We start from the raw sequence: 16,543 nt of genomic DNA on the forward strand, positions 1-16,543 counted from the left end.
TAATCATCTTGAAATCTGTTTCATTTTTTTTGGGGGGAGGACTCTTAAAATCTTTTGTCTGATTGAAGAAAAGCTGCTACCTATGGTATTCAGACACTTCACCTGTGGTGCTTGCATCATTCATAACTTACCCTACTACTCTTACTGTGTTTTGGTATGAAAGAAATAAAATGAATTTGGTCATTTTACATCATTCATGACTTACCCTCCACTTGGTGCTGCTGGTTGGTTGGAATTGATCCTAACAAAAGGGAACACCAATTCTGAATTTGGTTCCAAAACCGGTGGACTTGCTGTATTGCGGTGAACAAGATTGTGGGAAGCATCGGCATAGTTATGGCTGTCTTAACTCTAACCACTCCATTGTCTGCTGTGCTCCCAACGGCTACTCAACTATAAGGCAGCTAATATGATTGCTGAAGCTGTTCAAAAGTTCAAACTACGTACACTCGAGTTATGATTATGCTTAATGTCTGCATTCAGCTTATAAGTAGTAAATGGTGTGTCTCATAAAAAGGCCCAAGCCTGGACCAGGCATGGGACCATTCTGGTGTTGTTTCAAGACCTTTGTGTTGTAATTAGGAAAGATAGCTCTTTTAGGTCTGCAAAAATATAAAATACATGTCCCATGGTCATTAATTTCCTTTGTTTAGTGACCAAGTGTTGCTCGAAATGATTTCCATCCTCAAAAACTTGGACCGAGATAATTATAGTGCGATCCTATTGGATCTGGCTGGGCCATTTGGCACCTTACCGAGCCCAAGTGCCAAAAACTCCTCACATTATTGGATTCTTGTTTATCGGATTTTAGAATAAACCTACAACAACCCAGAACCTCACTCAAAAAGACTAGCAAAAAGATATTTTTTCGATTCCTTAGTCCTGCTTAAGTATCCAAGATCTCTCCAACGATTAACCGATGTGGGATTAAACACTCCTGTTCAAGCTCTGACGTACTCGTCAAACTAAGAATTTAAATTTATTCAAATCTAATCATAAGTACTATGATCGGCTCGCGGTCAGCCTCAATGAGCCTATGCTGCAGCCTCTCCTATTCCACATGGGTCATAGGTTGAGTCTGTTCTGATACCATTTGTCATAATCCATGATATTTTCTAAAAAAACTAGTTCGAAAGTATTTTTTTGGATTTCTTAGTCTTGTATAAGTATCCACGAATTCTTGGTGAACAACCGAGTCGATTAAACACATGGTATCTCAAGGCTCAAGGAGGTCCACCGAGTAGACCATCTCGTTATGACTGCCGCTGTGGATAAGGTGCTTCCCTCGTGAACACCCCTGCTCTAATTAAACCATTAATGCTTCTATTCCACCATTCAACGCTTCTATTTTTTACTGCAGAATTGCCAGAGAATTTAATCTCTTCCTCCCAGGAAGCCCATGAATGAAATGATACCGATTTAGACATATCCCCATTTCAACCAGCTATTCCTAGAACACCCAATATCCTCCTTATGATAACAAGTACTGATCCCGCTTACAGTTAACAATCACATGTAATGCACCATATACACCTAATTTATATCCTATGAGCATGTAAACTACTGCTTTATTATATAGAATATTCTGTCACAGATAATGTGTCTCTTAAATTATCAACATGGTCTTCATAGGCTGCAAATCTTGATCACAGATGACGTGTTGGAAAATAAAGTCCCACATGACGTCTGGTATATGCATTGTAAGCAGCTTTGGATCCATAGATTTATACTTCAACTCTCTGAATAACATGAGGTTTTCAGTGTAATAGCGTGTACTCATCTGTAGTAAATAAGCCATTATTCTCTCAGGCTATACCAGCCGCAAATTTTATATCCTAACAACTCCATGAAGACTTAAAACCAGAAGCTGCATGTAGCTTTCTACCTTTCACGTAGCTTTCTACGATTCTTTCTCATTAAATTTCACATTACGCAATCAATTCCAGTGCGCCCCCTGCCAGCTGTGAAACTGTGATCTCTTTTGAATATTTTCCATGAATCTACTCATGAGTTAGTAGGTCTGTACATTGCCAGAGATATGACTTGACTCATTTAATTAGAAATTTAATAGAAAGACAAATCTTTATCATATATTGCTCGAACTTTGTGCATGGAGAGAAGTAGTTTGCTTCTATACTATTATTTCTTCACAAAAACACCAACACAAAACAATAATTCTCAAACCATCACTAACACATGCAATACACACGTACATAAAACCAAATTTCAAACCATGCATTTAATGACCAATTTCATATTACATGCACTATCCGGCACCTATTCCAAAAACAGCCAAAACCTTAGGATGTATTTAAATATGCCTACGGTATTTAGCTAAAAATTTTATAGGAATCAAATTTATTGGTCTATTTAGCTTGGATTTTTTAAAAGCACGTCCAAATTTAGCCTAGACCCTAAAATTTGAGCCATAGATGAAGATTTTTTTTTTCTTCTACAGAATTTGGGCTAGATAAAATATAGTTGATATATGATCATACTTAAATGAATAGCTTAATCCCTATAGAAATAGCCAAATAGATTCTTAGTGCCCATAATATCCCCGCTGGTTCAAGCAAGCATGGCATGTAGGTCACCTAAGTTCACATGTGGCCAATTAATTTCAAGCCCCTCCTTGCCTCCTCTTCAGTGCTAAAATGCCAATACCCCCTCCACAAGACAACCAAACCTCCTTTCCTTCCAAACTCAAAAGCCACAGCCTCTCAACTCTCAACCCAACCTCACTTTCCTTTGCCTCCCTCCGATTACTCTCTCTCTCTCTCTCTCTCTCTCTCTCTCTGAGGTCCATCTACCTCTTTATCTCAACGCTCTCCCACTCTCGTTCCTTGTTACCCCATAACCCGTTCTACCAAAAACCTCCCCTGTTCTCTTTCCCTTCATCGCCAAAATCTCTCTTTTCCTTACCAAAATCCAATCTTTCTCTCCTCAAAGAGACCACAGAGACCCATACTTCGCTCATCCAACCAAAAGTCGTCATTTTTCTCTCCTCTCACCTCTCTTTGGCCCTCCCCTGTCTCCCTTGCCCATAAAAATCCCACCCTTTTGCGTCCATATCAATGTCTTCCAGCCGGAGAAGGTTCGTTGTGAGTCATCCGGTGGTGGTAGATATCGGCTGCGGCTGCCGGCGGCCAAAGCTCTCGTCTTTCTTCTCCTCCTCGTTGCCAAAATTCCGTCTCTCCAAATCCTCTGACCCCTTCTCCCCTTCCACCACCACCACCACCGTCTCCACCAACTCCCTCTGGGACACCAGCCTCACCGCCACCACCGCCTCGTCCCCCATGACGTTGTCGCCGTCGCTGCCGCCGTACTCCGCCGCTGAGAGCACGAAGCGGCGGCCGAAGAAGAAGACGGTGAAGGCGAAGAAGAAGGGGGTGGTGGAGGAGAGCGTGGTGGTGGTGAAGGAGTCGTCGGACCCTTATCTCGACTTCCGGGACTCCATGCTCCAGATGATCGTGGAGATGGAGATCTACGCGTGGGACGACCTCCGCGACCTCCTCCACCGCTTCCTCGCCCTCAACTCCCCTTCGCACCACCACCTCATCCTCCAAGCCTTCTTCGAGATCTGGACCGGCGTCTTCTCCGCCCCGCCATCCTCCTCCGCCGCCGCCGCCGCCGCCTCCAGTCGCCGGCCCAGCCGCCGCCGGCGGTGACCGCACTCCTGCCCGCGCCTCCCGGCTCGTGACTCGGTCGCGGGAGCTAGTAAACGTGGAAAAAAATTAAAAAAAGACACTGGAGAGATCCTGCCACCACCTGGTGCCACGTGGATCGGAGCCCGGTGGGCCCGGATGTGGCCTGTGGGATAATCTCACAGGTGGTGTTAGGATCTCGAATCAGTTTTTTTTTTCCCCTAAAGCTACTAATGTGAAGAAGTTCTGAAGTTATTATAGGTAGGGGTTATTGAATGCTAGGTTTTTTTGAATGTTAGGACTGTGAAGGGTAATGTTGGGAGTGTTGGTTGTGTGTTTTGATGGGTGGGGTTTTAATGACATGCTGTGGGGTTGGAAGTGTGGATGAGTTTTTTTTTTAATTCTTGTACAACTTCCAACATTCACATTTACTGCAACCTTTTGCTTTCTATAGGACAAGCTATCTATGGTTGAGGTTTTAATGAATGAGACATGGTTTCATGATATCTTTCAGTAGATCCATCTGCTTTCGCTTTCTCCAATATCATCTAATCTAATCTCTTTCTGGCTCTCTACGATGTGATCATAGCTGATGAGTGGCGATGAAGCATGGATGGCTCGGTTTCATCCTTGTTTGATCAAAGATATTTTATGTTACCGAAATAATTTGATCAACTTACTTCTAAAACAATATGCTATTATCATTTCTCTTCCTTGAATTGGGAAGTAAATGAGCTACAGCTTGTCTGTCGAAGATTATTGGAGTAATTATGAAGTCGTTAATAATGGAGAGTTAGCTAGGTATATACATGGCCATCCATGGCATGCATAAAAACTTTTATGTTATAAAATTGGAGATTGCTCTTCATTTTACAGGTGATTGTTGAAATTGAACTTGTCCCACGGGTCACACCTCTCTGTGACCATCAAATATTCCAGACAACCAAAGTTCTGAGCTCTGTTTCTTGGACAACCAAAGATCTGAGCTCTGTTTCTTGATAGTGCATCTTAAAAATCTGGGCCTGAATAATTATACTGCCTTTTTTTTTCTTGAGAGAGATATTGTGGATGTCAAATAGTTTATGGTCATAGCAAAGACAAAATTGGGATTTGAGTAGCCAAGGGTTCTAGCAAAAGAAAGAGAAAGTCATCATGATTGTCTTGCACCATGACAAATTCCATTACCACTGTCAACTACCTTATTCTTGTTAAGAAGAAGATAATGTTTTTCTCTTTTTTGAGCAATACCCAGATTTTGAAACCTAAACCTAGACAACAAACTTAAGAAAATATATTTGCATAATATTTATACCCATAGATAAAAGCACGATATGAAATCTTCTAGTCATTTCAAAAGAGAATGATAAGATAGATATAGTAGTACTATTGATCTTGATATTCCAAAGTGGGGATACCACCACCAAGTTTCAAACCTTGGATCTCTGAGGTTTGAGATGAATGCCCAGTAGCTAAGACATACCAGGCCAGTACCTCAAAATTATTCTCTTGTTATAAAACACTTCTAAATTGATTGCATATATAGAGACACTTAATGAGTCAATATCCAGCATGAATCCTATTGAAATATAGCAATGAAATTATTGCTTATTTTTTTCATTGATGTACAATATGTTCCAATAGCTATCTCATCCTAAATTGCTTGAAATTGTCATGAATCCTGCATTGTTGCAACTGTTTGGCAGCCTGAAACAAGATATGCAGTTATTTCCATTGCCAATTTCTCTCTGCTATAATAATGTTAGTGGATGACAAAAATACTAGTCAAATTATCAGAGTATAAAATTATATCAATCTACATCCTCTTTGTTGTAGGTTGATAGGTAGTCAGTCTTCATCAATTCTATCCTCTCACCTTATTCATTGAATTATACCCAAGCCTCACCTCTCATCAGATCAAGCACTCATTTTTGCATCACACATAGCTCTCACGTATTATGTGAATGCGAAGCAAAGCAGCGGCGGTGGAATTTGGCTTGAGAAATTTTTGGTTATTATCCTAGTCTCCTACAATAATTATTTATCTATCTTAGTCGCTAGGTAAGATTGGTTCAAGCCTCTAAAAAAAGCAACAGAAATAGTGAGGGCTTCAACCAAGCTACCGACCATTTTGATAAACTCCGACACGATTCATGTGCATACCTAATCCAAGAGAACAAATTGTAAACAACAAAAAAAAGCTTAGTGTTACAAGTAATCACCATTGTATGCCTGTACGATTGTTATCTTTAGTCCATTATTAAAAGAAAGATGAAAGCTAGTTTTAGTTGAGTTAGGTCGTAAAGATTAAGTTAATTTTAGTGTCACAAGTAATCGCCAAGACCCACTTAACGGCAATAACTTATTATAGCATACAATAAGTCGTGCCAACTGCGCCCTATCTTGGCTCGCATCCTTTGATTTGGCATTATGCTGAGAAGTATAATTTTCTCCCATTAAAATCATAATTCGAGCTCCAAGATCTTAATTAGAACTCTACTATTACAAATGACGATCGCATAAAATTCCATGGATCAAGATGGCTGGCGTCTTCTTTTGACACGACTGGTTGTACTCATATGCGTTTAGTATAAGCAACTGGTCTGGATGCATGATTCGGAGCAGTTCCATCGGCGAATGAGCTTGGACTCGATATGGTGAGCCCACGAGTCGGAGCAGTTCCACCATCATTTGATGGTCGAGATCAAAGCATCTGATGCTGCCACTGCCACCTTGGTCAGCCATTGCGATTTACGACTTGCAGAGGGCCCGTTGGCAAAGTGTCTTCTTTATATCACAAGATATGGTCATGGGCTGTAGGAGTCCCCACTTCATTTTCTCAGCAAGCCTGGACACGGCAAGCTATTAACAACACTCCTTCCCCACTAAATCGAATACATTAAATTAAACTAAACATGATTAATTAAAAATAGGAAAATCGGCGGAAGAAACTATAATATTAATCATATCCATTCAGTTAGCAGTACTATTTGTCTCTCTGTAAATATAGACATCAATAAACAATACTCTTTCACTTTGAAGGTTTATGCACATAGGGCGGAAACGACACCTAACTACCATTTTATAATAATTATATATGGATTCTTATCAAGTTTCCGATAACTCCGTTGGAATGGAGTCGGATTTTTTGTAGGATCCAATTTTTTATCATATCGAACTCGGATATACCTATATTTGAATCCAAAAATCTAATAACCCAAACACATATAAACAAATTTTATACATAGTACATATATAGGAATATAAATAAAATTGGTTTCATGACTTGTGTTATTTCGTTTTTTTCGTATTTGGATTTATACATTTTTCTCATTCATGCTTGCCACAAACTCTTGCTCGCAACTATTTCGGCTCCAAAATCCTAACAGATACTTAGAATTTGATTATGTTTCAATCAAACCAAATACAAATAATAATTTATATATATATATATATATATTTTTTTTTGCGAAAACCAATCATTCAATTTCCATGCCATGGTTCTTTTCTACCATAATCTATACATAAATATATACATGAGTACGTACATACATATATATTTAGCCGGACTACTAAATCATATGCTATATTGAACCTAAAAGAACTCGAATATGATTTAAGATCTGACTATTAATTGAGTCCGAATGTGAGTTTGAAACTTACTCATTTTTATTGCTTGGAATCTGAATCCAATCTCATATTCTTTTATCGATTTTGGATGCAGATACAACATGGATTGGTCTCAAATCAAACCTATTTATAGCCTAGTTATGGGATCATAAGAGGATGCGGTTGATCCACAATATTTGCCGCCTTCTAGGTGAATGTACTGCATTCAGGACTACTCATATGTATAGAGAGGCCAACTGTGCTACGGACTGAGTGGCCTCCTATGCGCTTTATTATTCCGAAGGTGTTATCTGGAATAGTTACAACTTTGTCCCATCTACTCTGCATTGTCTGCTTATTTTTGACTTCATGGGCTATACGCACACCCCTTGTGTGTGAGATGCCGATATACTGAAGAAAAAAAAAAAAAAAAAACCGAAGTGTCGTTAAGGTTCCCTATACAACGAAAATGAAGTATCTTCATTTTTTTTGTTGGAATGTGATGCAGGATAGACTTTGTGATGATTCATATTCAAAGTTTTGCTCGCATTGCACCTAAAAGCATTACATCTTGTCCCTGCGGACGAATTTTATTCCCACCTCACGGTGGATATATAAATTGCATGCCCGAATGGCTCGTAACTGGAAATGTTTGGTTGATGAGTTTGAACTTTAACTTATCCCACTATGTAATAAATGAAAAATTCATCCCTTGTACATGTTTAGAATATGATATTTAAGGTCCCTCACTTAAATATCGTATAGATAATTAAACAACTTGTGCCACTGGCTTTGGAAATTCACTAGCAGTACTTGCCGGCACATAAAGTTCTTCAACTTAGTTTGCCACGGTGCTCTCAAATCCATCGTAGAATTAAACTCTCAAGGGTTGAGGGCTCCACTTGAGATAGCAACATGTTTGCAGAGCACATTTATTGCAAATATCAAGACTCTACCATATGAAAAACCTTACTGCTAATCAGCACCTTTTGTTTTGCTCTCCCTGCTCTTAGAATTCACTGAAGGTCCCCCAGTTGCATGTAGTTAAATTTTAGCTTTGAACTCAAACACCATGATTGAGTGATTGACAATAGGAGGTAGGTAGTTCTAGACCACTCTCTCCGAACTAAACAATGAGGACTTGTTAGGCTCGTGAGACGAGAAAGAAGAAGAGTATGGTCAACGGAAAAAAAAAAGAAGCTTCATATTTGATTAGAGCTTTCAATGTAGAGAGATGGAAATCCATTATTTGAAAATTTGGATAATTTTTTTTCAAAAATATCCTCAAGCTTTTAGATAGAATGTGATAAGTTTTTTTTTTTATTAAAGATATAATATGTACTTTATATAACTTTTTCGATAAAGTAGATGCTCAATCAAATATAAGCCATTCTATGTCACTTTTTTTGATCAACCAAATATTTAAAAATTATTTTTTTAATGCATCGTATATCCAACCATCAGCTTCTCACAAATCAAACAGGTCTAAATAGTGATGACTTATATTACAATTCATAAAGACAACCTCATTTCGACATTGTAGTTAAGTCCTGTTGGTCCATGGAGAAAGCGACCGACGACCTTCCGACACAAGTTGCTTGGTTGCATTAGTTTCCTTGTGTGTAACGCAATATGCTACAAGGTGAATGCAGACAAACAATCCAGTAGATGCATCAATTTTTTCTAAATTACTTCCTCAAGAGATAGCCATTCCTCCAACTTCCGGACGATTTGTATCTCATGGTCATGTGCCTCAATCCATTGCAGGCATTCTACGCAAAAAGCTAGCCAAGGGCCCCATTCTTTTGACGCCATCAGAGAAGGACCCTAGCCATCAACTGAGTGGGGCCAGATGAGGGAACTAGCTTTTGGTCATGGGTCCCACACGCGATGAAACCGCTATAAATGTCCACTTCTAGATGCTCGTCCGACCCGTCCCAATCCCATGACCTTCGTGGCCAGTTCAAGTTTAATGAAGAAGCCATTGGAGAGCCGTGACACTGGCAGGGTCTTTGAAGAACTCACGGATTGTAATTGGGGACCGGGAAACTGGACCAGCCACAGGACCCACCTGCTCACCAACAAGGACCTCGTGAGCCAGCCCGAGTTCTTCACCTCGCAACTCCTGACTGATCTACTGCTTGCATTGTTGCATTACATCACGACAAACCTATGGACCATAGTAGAATTAATTGGACATGTCACGTAATATAAGCATATTAGACATTAGATATATAAAATGTACTAGCTTAAGAAGACCTAGCAGGCTTTCAGTATTCACGTTTCGAACCTGTGACACTGCTAGTGCCGGTCCGGACGAGAAAGCCAGAGTTTGATATTGCATAAGTTGATAGTGGTAAAATCATATCATTCCAAGAAATTCATGAAGCTGACTTGCAGTAATTCGGGCGATTTTTTTTTTTTACGGTTATATTTTTTAGGAGAAAAATGGAAGCATCAATATCTGTTAAATAAATAATATGGCAGTTTATCTCAACCTGGACAACTCGAATGGAGCCGGATTTATTTGACCCGCAATGGATCTAAGATGGCATGGGTAACAATAAAATTTATCTTACACTGGACTCACATATATGTATCTCTTCACAAATTTCCTTCTCAAAGCAAAAAAGATTAAAAAAAAATTGAACGGAAAAAATAATTTTTGTAATTTTTTTATGACCCATTCCGTCGAACCTGCCTTGTCTAACTCTATCCATCCCACCGTGCTTTATTATTCCGACTTAATATAAGTATAGGACAGGTAAGGATAATGACCTATTTGACCCGTTGCTATCTCTAATTTTGGTAAAAAAGTCGTGCAGCAAATGTTAAGCTATATCCCTGAGCAGCTGATCAGCACTCGGGGTGAAGCATTTGGCGGCAATGTAGGCCTACTAGAATACAATTAGATCATCTGGAACACCTGAGAATCATTGGGACACACCTCTAAAGCACCAGACGACTGTAGTAATGAAGAAATAAATGCTTGTGGCATTAGTAAGAACTTGTAGTTTAGTGGGAAGTTACTGTTTAAGAAAGCAGCACACAGATTGACTGAATAAAAAAAAACTTAAGCAAGGTTAACATTGGAGGATTCTTATTGTCAATCTTAATTAAAATGTCATGGAGTTTATGTTTCTGGAAGTCCAATGCATTAGGATACCAAAAATGTCAGATCTTGTAAACAACAATACCCTCAAATCCATATGGCATTTAAGTTTAAAACTTTTGGAAAGTGCAGGTAAGGGGGGAAAAAAAAAAGAAAATCAAAGTCTTGGGAGCAAGCAATTACAGTCCTCTTAAAACAATCTGATGACCACCTTGATCACAACACCAACAATTGCAGCAAGGGAAAGTCTTCTACAAACAAATTCCATGTATAAACCCTTGCAACATGACTCATTGAGGCCTATCCTCTCATCTGATCAGTAGAATAGTCATCAGATGGCTGCCACCATCTTCCTTGGGCACTGAAAAATGGGTCAAGAAGAGGTTAACCCGAGGAGTATTAATTACGAAGGAAGCAAGTGGTGCATGCAGCATGCTTTGCTATGCGTGCCACTGACTGAAAAAAGACACCCAAGACGCCCGGTTTAGAAGCTTCGCCTCAAAACCCAACAAATATGAGAATCTTGCACGGCCACCAAAAAAGAGTTTGGGTTGACGCATTTGATCCTTTTCTAATGAATTAAGCGTTGGGTGTCCGCACGCACAAACAAGTGTTCGCACGTGCTAGCTTTGCCAAGTTGTGTACAATGGATAAGCTTTGTGAAAACTTGGCTCAACTAACCCATCATCCTATGTCTGGCGATTAATTAACTCATCTTTGCGGAAACTTTAACCCCTTCTTTAAGACCATGATTAGTTTATTGTGAATAGGTTTTCCCTACAGCAACAGCTTTGGCTTCTCTGCTTGGAGATTTCTTTGACAGGGACATGAACAGGAGAACCATGTTGCTTAGAATTTGGGCAGAGGGAGAAAGGACAAGAAAAATATAAATTCCCTGGCTATGTACATGACAAGATAAATAATGAAGGAGGTTGTTGAGCTTGCAAGTGGAGACCTAGGCTAATTGGCTAACTATGGGATGGTAGACTAGAAATGTGATACATCTGGACTAATTATATTCGAAGTTATTCATACTCTATGTTGAATTAATTAAGAATCACTTCTTCATTGTCTCTCAGAAACTTTGAGTGATTAAAGATTATATAATTATTAGAATAGTTTTTCATAGATGATAGTAATTATAGGATTAAGAAATATTTCTCTTTTAACTGATGACTTATATGGGAGGAACAGAACAAGATAAAGACGACTGTAGGATGTGACGAGATGCTTCATGGAAGCATCACGTCTCTAAGCTGTGCTAATTCTCGTCGCGAAGCGTTGAGCTGAAGGAAGTGTCCAAATTATTCACCAAAAAGGAGGAAATATCCAATTTATTGATGGCGACGCTCTATCTCGTGCTTATAGAATTATTTAGGTGCATGTGACATGATTAGCCACCACTGTTTCGACTTATGGGCCTCCACTTGATAGAAAGGGACACTGCTGGCTCCTTATACTGACAAAAAACAAAACAAAACAAAGAAAAAAGCCGTTGAAGAAGAGATAGAGAAGCCTCATTTTGATTGCCTTCAGTCGATTACATAACATCATCTTTCATGCCCTTCCAAAGAACCGATCTTATTGCTCCAATGTGTGTATCCAAGAAAAAATCATGTAGTTCCAACTAAAAACCATATTGCTTTGAAGCTATGCTTCTAAATTTTATCAACATTAACCATCTTCACATTTGTCCTATCAAACAACAACAAAAAAAGTATCTTAAATCTTTCATTGCACTCCTGCGAGCATGCCTCAGATGTGCGAGCGAGAGAGAGAGATCGAGAACTCTTAACCATATATAGGTTTACTAGCATATATATAAGCCTACAAGTGTACATTGAGATGAAATATTATAACTAGCAAAAAAAAAAAAAAAATGAAAAGGATCCATGTCGTTCATTGGATCAGAAGAACTCAGCAGGACTCACTTCCCTCCTCTTCCACCTCCTTAATTTGAGAAGACATGGAAGATGATGAAGAAGAGGAAGGAGGGGAGGCAAGGCCTACAAGCAAATCGACAAAGGCCCCTACTATATACCCATGAGTCTTCTTACCATTGACCCTTAGATACCATAGCAAGAGCTCCTCAAGGCACTCCCAGTCCTTGAGCCCATGAGCCACCACCATCTCCTCCATGGACACTCGGAAGTCTTTGTACGGGTCCTCCGACTCCATGGCAAGCGCGATGCTCTCCTTGAACGGGAACGCACCGTCCTTGGCCTCCTCCAGTATCGAGCTCGTGTCGCCGGGCTTGAAGAAGAGCCTGTCCGACCGGAGCCCCCGTATGACCGACTCCAATGAGCCGACACCCCCCGACTCCTCCGACGCCGTCGAGAAGCTTGCCGACTCCTCCGATGAGTGGGTGAAGCATGATTCGGCCGAGTCCAAGTAGACCGAGTTCACAGTCTTGTAGATGTTGTCGCCATCCGCCGCTCGGAAGGAGATAGTCTTCGGATGCTTACAAGAAGGCCAAGGCCATGAATAAGAAGGAGAGGGAAAAGAAGAGACATAAGGAGAGGTCCTTGATTTGTCCCTTGGTTTGAAGAAGAGAGAGGTGAAGCCTAGCTTTCTTCCCATTTGGTTTCTTTCCCTAGCTACTGGTGTTTGGGAACGGGGATAGAAGAAGGAGAGGTAGGTTTTAAATTCTTGATCTGGAGCCGTGTGGCTTTTGGTATGGCATTAATGGAGGGTGGGATAATAGCGTTGCTTGGTCTCCTTGGTCTCCTTTTTAAACCAAGGATGGGGTAAGGGAACATGAGAGGGAAGGGAAGGGTGGTGGGGGCACTCATGTGGGCATTAACTATAGGGTGTGAGACCTCGACAGTATTAAATACACATTGAATAGTACTTGCCAATGGAGAGGAGTTTAAAAACAGCACATATTCTAACTTTCGTTTTTTTCAATTAATATATTTATTATTATTTCTACTATTTGTGTCCTGGTCCCTTCGACTCGCAGGAGCATGCATTCATGCATGCACAAGTTATATATCCATCATGCTCGGGCAATCCATCACTCTCTTCTAAACTTTTTTTTTTTTTTTTCTTGTAATGTAAGTAGAAGCATTTCACTGGCAAATTTTTTTGAGTCTTTATGTATTTACAGTTCTTTAATTTGTCATCTTGACAGACAGCATCACTTTTTTCCTCTTCACTCTAAAGTTCACTTCTGATGGTTTTTTGTATTACCTTTCTAATATTAGTGACCTTAGATACATAATACTGCAAAATAATAAAAGAATTTTATAAACCGAATTAACTAACTTTCTTACAAATAGTTTGCTATTTTAAGATATTACTAGCATATAACCTGCATGATGTGCAAGATGTAGTTTTCTCTCCTTTTTGAAAAAAATTATTTTGAAAATGCATATCTATCGATATAGTGAAATAATATATTATAATAAAAAAAGATCATAATCCTACCTTTAGATAGAAAAGTATTGCATCTTGGAGGTATTTAAATGCAATATAATGGGACCACTAGTGACCGTACTTTTATTTTTAAGTAAGATCATGATGATCAAAATATAGTTGAAATTAATAAATATTAGTATAGTCTAATGACCCCCAATGGATATGGAAAGGGTATAGTACTAATAAAAATATTTTTTTATTAATAACATCATTAATTTTGTGATTAATTTAGTAAACTAATAAAAAATTCTCTATTTAATGTGACTTAATAAGCTAATAAGCTTCTTATCGGTGATATTATTTTATTATATTTTAATATAGAATTATATTAAATAAAAGTTTTATTTATTATCCGAAATAAAGAGCTCTATTAAAAATGCTATTAATATGAGCATCCATATGACAAATGAAGAGCTATGCAATAATGGAGCCTCAATTTTAATAGACATATAAATGCCACTAAAATTAATAAAGGAGGATATGGATAGGGCATAGTACTAGTAAAAATATTTTTTTTATTAATATCATCATTTATTTCTCTATCAATTAATTGGTAATGATAATAATTCTTTTTATTTAATACAATTTAATAAGCTAATAAGCTTCTCATATTATATTATTATATTTAATATGTAACTGTGTTAAATGAGAGTCCTATTTATTATCCAAAATAAAGTGCTTTATTAATAATGTTACTAATAAGAACATCCATGTGGTAAATGGGGAGCTCTACAAAAGCCAAGACTCCATTTTATTAATTTCTATATTAAATTATTAATTTAGTAATGTGAATAAAAATTATTTATTTAATATGGTTAAATAAGCTAATAAGTTTCTTCTCAATAATATTTATGTTATTTTAACAAAGAACCATATTAAATAGAATTCCTATTTTTTTATCCAAAATAAAAATCTCTATTAATAATGATATTAATATGCGTGTCCGCATGGTGAATGGAGAGTTCTGCACAAGCATATCCTTCATTTTAGTATAATTTGAGAATTTTTAACAAAGAAAGAATTAGTAAAAAATAGAATATATATATATATATATATATATTGGCTTTGATACGAAGTAAGAGATTCACGAGAGTTCCATGAAAGGTCACATCCAACTTCTCATGACATTCAAGCAAAAGACCCGTCAATCCTCTGAAGAAGATATCCAGAAGGCCAATATACACACGTCTGTTATTTGCACTCATCACACAACTAACTGATGGTAGAGTAATGGCGAAGCTTAGCTAACCACTGAGTCCTTTATACTCAAGAAGGCTATGTGTCTACTACGCTCATTAATTACCATTTGATCATCGCTTAAATGTCTGTGGTCTTTTGATTGCTGAAACTCAAACTGAATTCTTACTTGAAGGCATTACAGAGTTGTTAAGCTTGGTGAGTTAGGCTTCTGAAATATAGTTGAATTTCTAATATTATCACTTATCCAAAAAATGATAATAAAATTAAAAAAATATATAAAAACATTATCAATTTCCGGCTGCTAAATGTCTTAAGAAGATATACGATATAAGACTCTAATTAATCATAGCTTTACCAAAAAAAAGAAAAAAAAGAAAAGAAAAAAGACTGGAACAAATCAAATGATTCGAACTTGTCTCCACAGTATGCATCTCCTGTGGACCATGTCATCTTATGATAACCCGAAGGCATCTTTCACGTATCCGATGGCACAAGGTCTACCCACCACTCATATTTGATGTGATCATGAGCTTTGAAAACATCAAAAATCGCGTGTTTCAGCCTGTAACAAGTAATTAGGAAGCATCGAGGTAATCCTAAATTGGTTTTAGATTTCTTTAAAGAATTAATGAGTGAGATGCTTACTCCAAATTTCTTGTCCTTCGTTCTCCCCCAAAATATGAAAGAAAGGTTACAGAAAATACACCATTATGTTGTGCTACTTAGGTTATTACTTCCAAAATGTCTGCCATACTCCATAAATTCACAGAGTTTTCACCTACAGAAAGGCGTTTTGGAGGTGTTTGTTAGTTTACAACAAGCTAATTAAGACTAGAGTTAGTATTGGTGCTTCCTCCTCTGTGGACAACCAGTACTGGCTATTGGTTAACCTTTTTTTTTTTTTTTCTATGTTAGGGCGAGTAAGGAGCAAATAATTCAAGGTGCCTCCATGATATGCCTCTCAAATGGAAGTTGTTACATGTTTGATTTTGTCGGTATAGAAGTGAACAGTATGATCCTAAGATGGGGAAGGTGCAGCTCAAATACTTCAATCAATCACATGCAAAGTTGACCATTGTGTTTTAATATAACCCTTGTCTGTGGATACCTATCTGTCCTCTTTCCAACTTGTAACATTCCTCAAGTCATTTGTGTACCATTCATTTTTTTTTAATTAACAGGCGATGAATTCTTGTTACTTCTTAGAAATCAATACCAAAAGCTAGAAGGGAAGCGGATCCGATTAACTGATTCCAATCCGAACCTATTTGGACTTGGACTAAACTCATGAATTGGCTTCGAATCCTGAAATCTTGATCAAATGTATTCTCAACCCGGTCGATGTGGGGGTGCTTTAAATAGATACGGATGACATAAACTTGGCTAGACCCCGATGAGCTTGTCACATATAGGCTCAGTTTGCTCATTCTTGATTTGAATTAGCATCATATTCGCATGTAATTAGGCTATTTCATTGGTCTTATGTGTGTAGATTAAGCTTGTTATTAACAAATTTCTTTTGAGGGAGTGGCGTATTAGTTGGGACTCCACTCTTGATAGC

The 16,543-nt window shown here is 38.2% G+C and overlaps 2 protein-coding genes across 2 annotated transcripts; one reads left to right on the top strand and one right to left on the bottom strand.

Moving 5' to 3' along the window:
- The first annotated feature begins 2,607 nt into the window (after positions 1 to 2,607).
- On the top strand, positions 2,608 to 4,157 carry LOC103714310 (transcription repressor OFP8-like). The gene has a single exon (XM_008801516.3). The coding sequence runs from the start codon at positions 3,075 to 3,077 to the stop codon at positions 3,666 to 3,668; it is 594 nt and encodes a 197-aa protein (XP_008799738.2). The 5' UTR covers positions 2,608 to 3,074; the 3' UTR covers positions 3,669 to 4,157.
- Positions 4,158 to 12,141: 7,984 nt separating this feature from the next.
- LOC103714309 (transcription repressor OFP13-like) lies at positions 12,142 to 13,157 on the bottom strand. Its single transcript, XM_017844546.3, has one exon. It carries the CDS (start codon positions 12,940 to 12,942, stop codon positions 12,280 to 12,282), a length of 663 nt encoding a protein of 220 aa, XP_017700035.3. The 5' UTR covers positions 12,943 to 13,157; the 3' UTR covers positions 12,142 to 12,279.
- Between the last annotated feature and the right edge of the window lie 3,386 nt (positions 13,158 to 16,543).

This window comes from Phoenix dactylifera, chromosome 14 (genome assembly GCF_009389715.1).
Source record: "Phoenix dactylifera cultivar Barhee BC4 chromosome 14, palm_55x_up_171113_PBpolish2nd_filt_p, whole genome shotgun sequence".
In the NCBI taxonomy this organism is placed as follows: domain Eukaryota; kingdom Viridiplantae; phylum Streptophyta; class Magnoliopsida; order Arecales; family Arecaceae; genus Phoenix; species Phoenix dactylifera.